Source organism: Sander lucioperca, chromosome 15 (genome assembly GCF_008315115.2).
Source record: "Sander lucioperca isolate FBNREF2018 chromosome 15, SLUC_FBN_1.2, whole genome shotgun sequence".
NCBI lineage: Eukaryota > Metazoa > Chordata > Actinopteri > Perciformes > Percidae > Sander > Sander lucioperca.
Genome location: NC_050187.1, coordinates 33,029,199 through 33,037,482, shown reverse-complemented (window position 1 = coordinate 33,037,482; position 8,284 = coordinate 33,029,199). Strand labels below are relative to the sequence as shown.

The following is an 8,284-nucleotide window of genomic DNA, read 5'->3' as shown; positions in this document are numbered from 1 at the left end:
ACCAGAGGGTAGTCAATTCTGAAGTAACACCTTGTTGCTACTAATCTCTGTACACATCAAAAACACAATATTAGAGAAAAATAAAAGCCAGAAATAGGACTAAGCATGTCCCAGCTGTCATGTTCATCAAGGTACTTTCACTCAACATACAGTTAGAGCTTATTCCTGTTGTTATACAGGGTATGATATTAACATTATATTATTTGGAATTTGAATGTGCATGGACAGTTATTGCACTCTGTCACTGCTCCTGTGCTTTACAATAATGATAGTCTGAGCCGAGAGTCTCCTAATCACTGTGAACACCGATGAAATACCGGCTGTCATCTGCTCTCTTTCCTCTTTCGTCCAAATCAAATTTCTATGCCGAGCCTCACCCAAGATTAATAGCCCAAGGGACAGCTACATTAGATCCTGTATCTCTGTAATTAGTGTCCGTGATCACATAGAACTCAATTATAGCAGAAGGTGAACAGCTGAAAAATTTGTTCCTAAAAGTTTGACACCTTGTAATGATATATATATATATATATATATATATATATATATATATATATATACTGTATTAATGTTGGTAGCTGTAGTGCTGAAACAACACTTATTTTCTCAATCAGCTTCTTCTTTTTAAGTGTGATGGGATTTTACAATGAACTGTAGTTTGAACAGTATGGTTATTTCACAGGAAAATGGTCTGTATTCATGTTTATTATCATGTTTGTCCTTGCTTTTCTCACTAGTTTGAAGTGGGCGGGGCTTATTCAAGTCCAAAGTGAAATGACTTAGAGTGAATTTTTTGGCAGGTTTTTTGCCAGGCCACTGCCACACCCACATAATCCTGATGTAGCTAAAGTTGTTAGCATTAAATGTTTAATAAACATTAATTTCATCGAGATTTTTATTTTTATATAACGTATAGAGATTTAAAACCTCTTTTTTTCAGGCAAGAAACACCCACATTTTGCAGGTAACAGCGTCTCATATGTTTTCTATCACTGGGAATTTATTGTCTTTGGGGTTTGGGTTGCAGGTCAAACAACACAAGGAATTTCAAGAATTGAGAAATTGTGATGGACATGTATTTAATATTTTCTGACATCCTTGGACCAAAAGTAATCAATTGCCAAATTGATACTGACGTGGTACAAAATGGATATGGATTAGGATAGTGAGAACAGTAGGTCATTTGGAAAGCTCAGAGTTTTAACCTCATTTATCTTTTGTCTTGATAGTACCTTTTTTTTTGTTTGACGTAGTAAACAACAAGGCTAAAACTGAGCCATGATCAACTGGGAGTGCCTGGAGGACTGTCACCCATTGTGTCAAATCCACAACACAAGGTGCATAGTTTGAAAAGAAACTTGTATGTGCTGCAACCAAACCTTTAACTAAACCAGAGTAAAAGGCACGGGAAAAAAATCCAAAGTGATCATGTCTCTCCGTACATCTTTACATCTCTGGCTTGTCTGCATTCATCCATCCGTTCCTAAATATGTGTTCTTAAGTAAGCTGCCTGATTACAAAACATATGATCTTGATTGATCAGTAAATCGTTTTTTTTAACAGTGTAGTGGACATGACTTGAGTAGTGGGAAAAATAGCAAGTTTTGGCACATTCAATACAGTTATATTAACAAAAAAAAAATCTTCAAAAGATATGAACTCAAATCAGGTATAGATCATCAGAGGGGGCCATTTTGACCTCTGAAACAGTGTGGCTATCGACTTGTGTACAATTTTACATGTCAGTTTGTCAGTTGAGTTTAAATCCCACAGTAACTTGTCCACTTGTTATCATGCTCGTCCCATGAAGCGAACTTAACGTTTACTGTAGAAGCAGTGAAAAGCAGTGCCGCTGTGATGACTGGGGACCAAGCTGAATACATTTGGTGTTCTAGGCTCATGGTCCATTTGAGTTCCAAGAACTCCTCCGTTTTTGTTTGTAAGGGCAGGATTTCCTTGGCTCAATCTCAAAATACAACACACTGGCTACTGAGTTAGAAAGTTTCCACTCATGGTGGTCGATGAGTCCAAAGTCAATGTGTAGTTTCACCAACTTTTGTGACAATAACTCATGTGCAAAAGACTGTTCAGTAGGGTAGCAACCAGTTTTGAATGCACCAAGGTAGCAACCACCATTACAATTGTTGGACAGTAGTTGTGAGTACACTGCAGCAGCCACTATTCAGACAATATGAATTCATCGCCACTAACTTAAACCTTCCCTTGTTATTTTTTCACAATCCCCAGACGAAAAGGTTTTTTTGGGCTTCTTCAGTGTTCCTTTGCGTGTATCCATTTAATCACAGCACCCTGCCTCATCTCGCTTCAGCAATCATCGTACAAATTTTAGGAAATAACCATTCTGGCAGGGTGGTGGCCTTGTGCCATAGTCTAAGCCCCACTGGGCGTTTTCCCTGGCAGTCGTCTCTGTTGGTCTCTGCAGCATCGCTGATTGGCAGACCTACAGCTTCTCCACCAGTTTCAGAGCCTCGTGCATGCCAGCCGCTGACAGTTTTCGATTGATGTTCCTGTAGCGGCACCGCAAGAGGTTACTGTAGGTGGTCCTCAGATCACGGTTGAAAAATGCGTAAATGAAGGGATTAATGAGGGAGTTGGCGTATCCGAGCCACAGCAGAGTTCTTTCCAGCCAGAGCGGCACGCAGCTGCACTCCACTCCGCAGACAAACGGCCTGGCCGTGGACACCAAGAAGAACGGAAGCCAGCAGAAGGTGAAGGCGCCGACCACGATGCCCAGAGTGGCCGCAGCCTTCTGCTCCCGTTTGAAGATGGACTGGTTTTTCCTCTTCCGGCGTTGGTGGTGTTCACCGGTCTTGAGGAGGCGAGAGACACGTGTGCTGCACTCCTCCTCCACCTCGCGCTGGAGCTTCAACGCCGCTGCCACGCAGTCCAAGCTCTCCTCCTCTTCCTCAGCTTCCTGTTCAGCCTCTGTCCCTTCAACATTTCCTGTTTCTCCTGATACTGCCGGCCGGTGAGCCTCGTGCTCTCCTCTTTCCTTTCGAGTATCCACCCCTTCGCCGTACTCCCCTTCCCTGGGGAAGCCGGTGATGGTGTGCTTGGCAGCGCTGAGTTTGGCCGCCCGGTAGATCCTGTGGTACATGATCAACATCACTGACATGGGGATGTAGAACGCCACAGCGGTAGAGTAGACGGTGTAGCCAAAGTCCTGACTGATGAGGCAGACTCTGCCGTCATTGACGTTCTGTGCCCAGCCGAACAGAGGGGGGAGGGTGATGGAGGCTGAGAGGAGCCACACTGACAGAACCATCTTGGCCATGCAGCAGCCGTTTTGCCGGACAGGATACGTCAGCGGTTTTGTGATACCCAGATACCTACAGAGAAAAAAATGTCCGGATGAAAGGTGTCATAAACAGGCAGACAAATTTCACTTCTTTTATTTTTCATCTTTTTTTCCATTTCTAGTCCAACACAAAAGAATTTTCAACTGTTTTGATGTATTCCAGTCAGGTTTTCGACCACACCACAGCATATCCGCTTTAATACAGACAGTAGCAAAATTTCAGTCTTAGTATTACTTGATCTCAGTGATGCATTTGACACAGCCGACCGTAGTATATTACTAGACTGACTGGAATACTGGGTTGTAGGGGTGTAACGGTACGCAAAAATCACGGTTCGGTACGTACCTCGGTTTTAAAGTCACGGTTCGGTTCATTTTCAGTACAGTAAGGGAAAGAAATGCAAACATTAAACTGCAGGTTGTTTATTACTATAAACTTTTTTTTTTAACAATTTGTTTACACTTTTTAAAACACTTTTTAATAAAATATAATAAATAAAATATATATAAAATAAAAAAAGAATAAGAAAAATACTGCTGCAAAGTTCTCCACTAAATAAAATACTCTCAGTCTCAAACCAATATCACATAATAAAATATAATGAAAAATATAAATAAAATAAATAACTATGGATTACAGTGCAGCATTATCAATCCCAGCTTGTCAACAACGGAGTATGGTCGTAGATCAGCTGCTATAAAAACACCAATTGCTTTCGTTATTGCGTTGGCCTGATCGGAATTACCAGCAAAGGTCTGTTTAAATGCCAACGGGAGCTGCGTTTGAATTACGGTCGTTTTTTTCCTTGTAGTAGTGATGTTCACACTCGCGTGATGCCTTTTCAAGTGCGTTAGCAATGTCGGCACACTGCTTTCGTCTTATCGACTAGTCTTTGTCCGTTGACATAGTTCACTGGGAAACCGAAGCGTTCCCAAACAGGAGACCTTAATGATATGGGTGGCTCTTCAAGCTCCAGCTTGTCCGTACTGTCTATGGGCTTGTCTGCATTGGCCATGACGCTAGCTAGCGAGAGGCTGGGCTAAAGCGTGCCGTGTATGTTGTTGTACAGCACGCAGTGTGTGATTTTTATTTTTTTCCCCAAACCACTTCAGCGGAAATCCCACCCTGCAGTTGATTTCATTGGTTTAGGTTACAGTGACGGCGGGTAGGTTTAGAGATCAGTGTTTGGTGTAGGCAATCTGTACAGTGATTGACATATTGACATGACCAATGAAAACTTTAGAATCAGCTGCAGGGCGGGATTTGCGCTGAACGCGGAGACTTCCGCCACTTAATATGTTCGTGTGGAAACACGAAAATTTACCTATGTTCCGCACACAAAAGATTGCGTTCGGCCGTTCGGTGCAAACGTGCACCGTACCGAAAGCCCTGTACCGAAACGGTCCGGTACGAATACACGTACCGTTACACCCCTACTGGGTTGGACTTTCTGGCACAGTACTAAACTGATTTGAATCCAATTTAAAGAACAAGGATTACTTTGTTTCTATAGGTAATTACACATCTTAGCGGACAAGTATGACACACAGAGTTCCCCAAGGCTCCAATCTGGGGCCTCTTCTGTTTAACATCTACATGCTTCCACTTGCTCAGGTTATGAAAAAAAACAAAACTAAAACAATTACCATAATTATGCGGATGATCACCAGGGGACTATGGTCCAATACAAACACTGAGTAAGTGCATTGAACAAATCAACGATTGGATGTGCCAGAACATTCTTCAATTAAACAAAGACAAAACGGAGATAGTTGTTTTTGGAGCCAAAGAGGAAGGATTAAAAGTCAGCGCTCAGCTTCAATCTGCAATACAAAAAACAACAGACAAAGCCAGAAATCTTGGTGTAGTCATGGACTCAGACCTGAATTTTTAACAGCCACATTAAGACAACTACAAAGTCAGCCTATTACCACCTTAAAAATATATCAAGGGTTAAAGGACTTATGTCTCAGCAGGATTTAAAAAAATTTGTCCATGCTTTTATCTTCAGTAGACTTGACTACTGTAACAGTGTCTTTATAGGTCTCCCTAAAAAATCAATCAGACACTGCAGCTGATTCAGAACGCTGCTGCTCGAGTCCTCACTGAGACCAAGAAAGTGCATCACATCCCTTCAGTTCTAAAGAGTCTCTACACTGGCTTCCTGTCTCTCAAAGAATGGATTTCAAAATACTAACGCTGGTTTATAAAGCACGGAATGTTTTTTTTCTGATCGTCTATTACATTATGACCCACCCAGACCTCTCAGGTCGTCTGGGACACGTCTGCTTTCTGTCCCCAGATTCAGAACTAAACATGGAGAAGCAGCATTCAGTTTTAATGCTCCACATATTTGGAACAAACTCCCAGAAAACTGCAGGTCCGCAGCAACTCTCAGTTCTTTTAAATCCCTTTGCTGCTTCTTATTAAATCAAGTATTTGTTTCATTTCTTACACTGCACTATAATACACCACAATAGTCTTGTTCTATTTTAGCTTGTTTTTATTTTCTATTGTCTTTAATTAATGGTTTTAAGTGTTTTTAATTGCTCTTTAATGATTTTATGTAAAGCAGTTTGAATTGCCTCGTTACTGAATGTGCTAAATAAATGAAGTTTGCTTGCCTTGCCTTGCCTTGCCTACCCTGAGTAATTCATACTCCCCCACTCTCAACAAGGTGCCCTTGAGCAAGGTGCTAAACAACCATCTGTGGTTGCCATATGCAGCCGCCAGATTACAAACTGGATGCTGAGAAAGACCATATGTCATTAGTGTTAAATAAAGCTGGGCCGGCCATTTGACCAAAGAACAGCTCCAGGTCCCAGTATTATTCCTTCACACTCAAAAACCTCACTGGAAAAATACAGTTCAAACTAAACACTTACTACATTTTCATACTGGATTAATCCCATAAGACCACAGCCAATGTGTAGGCATGTGTTTGTTCAAGAAATGATTTCAATTTTAACTTTAGATTTGGGGTAATCTGAAAGGCATTTACTGCGTGCTGCTTCTGAATGCTTTCAACGTCCACTCTGATTCTTTTAATCGATTTAAACAGGCCGTTCAGTAAGAAAGGAATCTGGAGCAGTGGACAAAGAACCAAGCCGAAAGGTAACAGGTTTGTTCCCCTCATCAGCCACTTTGTCTCAACCAATTTTGTCAAAGTGCCTTTGAGCGAGACCCTGAACTTCAGTAAGCCTCCGCGCTCTAACCTCCCTGACACAAATCCCATGTTTCAGTGTCACGAAGGACTGAGCGACAAAATGCCCTTTTAGACTGGGTAATGGCATTTTATTATTATAAGAATATTGCGTGTAGGAAATAGTGAGATTAAAAAATAGGAGCAGTATAGTGCCAAAATGTGGAGAGTCTGGTTCCAAAACTGCGATGCGTAAAAGTTTAATAATCAATGATATGAACTGCCCTGGTGTCTTTTTTGTCTAAATAGTGATCAAGTAGATTTATATCGTGTGATTGTTGGACACTTTGTTTTTTTTACTCCGTTAAAGGCATACAATCGGTTCATCTCACCTGTCAATGCTGATTACGCACAGACTCATGATGGACGCGGTGCAGCACATCACATCCATGGCGATAAAAACGTTGCAAAAGAACTGTCCGAAAATCCACTGGCCACCAATCAAGTCCGTGATACTGACGAAAGGCATCACGGCCAGAGCCACTGACAGGTCCGCCACGGCAAGCGAAACGATCAGATAGTTGGACGGCTGGCGCAGCTTTTTGACAAAGCACACGGAGATGACCACCAGTAAGTTCCCGCAGATGGTGGACAGTGTGAGCATGGTGAGGACTCCGCCGATCAGGACTTTCTCAAACCAGCCGTAGCTCAGAATATGCTCGCCGCACCGGGTCCCGTTCGTCTCCATCTCCATGACCTGCGGCTGACTGGAGGTGGATGGAGACGTCGTTGCTGCTGCTGCTGCTGCTGCTGCCTCTGCGGCGCCCTGCGCAAACTTCAGCAGCCGTGGCGCAAAAGCTTCCAAGATCATGATGTTGGTGGAGCCCCCGGGATCTCCACCGCCGGCTCTGTCCTCTATCATGAATGACGACCTTATGTTGCCACTACCGAAGGTTCCGTTACTGTCTCCCACAACAAACATCCTAGTGCGTTCTGTTCCTTTTTATCCATGGACTTGGAGACCCGTCCGGTTGTGACATAGACTCGCACGGATGTGCCGGACCGGTGTTGGTGTAAGAAATGAGTAATTCCTTTTCTACAGCCCCCCCCGCACCCCCCTCCCTCTAAACTCTGACATGCTCTCCTTCCTTCATAAAGCCTCAACGCCTTAATTCCTCTATTTAGAGGCATTCTCGTCATTACGCACGTGGCACGCTGCAGGCATATTCCCCAAATAACTGACCTATAAAATAGGATTTTGTTTCTTGTTGTGCACCCTGGCAATCATTCTACTTTTCAGCCTCATGTGTAGAAAGATAGAAAATGTGCGCAAATACATCTCACAGAAGTTGTCAAAAAAAGACATGTTGGATAGCCTATAGGCTGCCGAATATCTACTGTAAACATGCAAACAAAGGAATCCACAGACAACAACATCTTTTGGGGCCTCTTTGGGGTTCATTCTAGTGGGAATGTCTTGGCAAGGACAAACTGTGTCCATGGATCACCGTGCGTAATTGCGCCGAATGACGACATATTCTCCAGATTTCAAATGTATGTTGGTTTTGCATTTCTCCCTCCACACACACACGCACGCGCGCGCGCGCGCGCACACACACACACACACACACACACACACACACACACGCACGCACAGCACAAAGAGATAAAGACAGAGTGAGATTACACATAATGTGAATGAACAATAAATGGTGTGAAAGAGTGGGCTGTCGCCTGGCACTTTAGAAAATTGCTACTATTAAACAAATAATCCATCCAAGAAAAGAAAATAAGGAGAATTCTGCCATATGTTTGGATGGTA

The 8,284-nt window shown here is 42.8% G+C and overlaps 1 protein-coding gene across 1 annotated transcript; it reads right to left on the bottom strand.

Annotated features, from left to right (window-relative positions):
- Window positions 1–1,062: 1,062 nt before the first annotated feature.
- On the bottom strand, window positions 1,063–7,837 carry LOC116061782 (5-hydroxytryptamine receptor 7-like). The gene is made up of 2 exons (XM_031316142.2): window positions 6,855–7,837; window positions 1,063–3,350 (listed from the first exon to the last, which is right to left on the bottom strand). The coding sequence occupies exons 1-2, from the start codon at window positions 7,442–7,444 to the stop codon at window positions 2,462–2,464; spliced, it is 1,479 nt and encodes a 492-aa protein (XP_031172002.1). The 5' UTR covers window positions 7,445–7,837; the 3' UTR covers window positions 1,063–2,461.
- Between the last annotated feature and the right edge of the window lie 447 nt (window positions 7,838–8,284).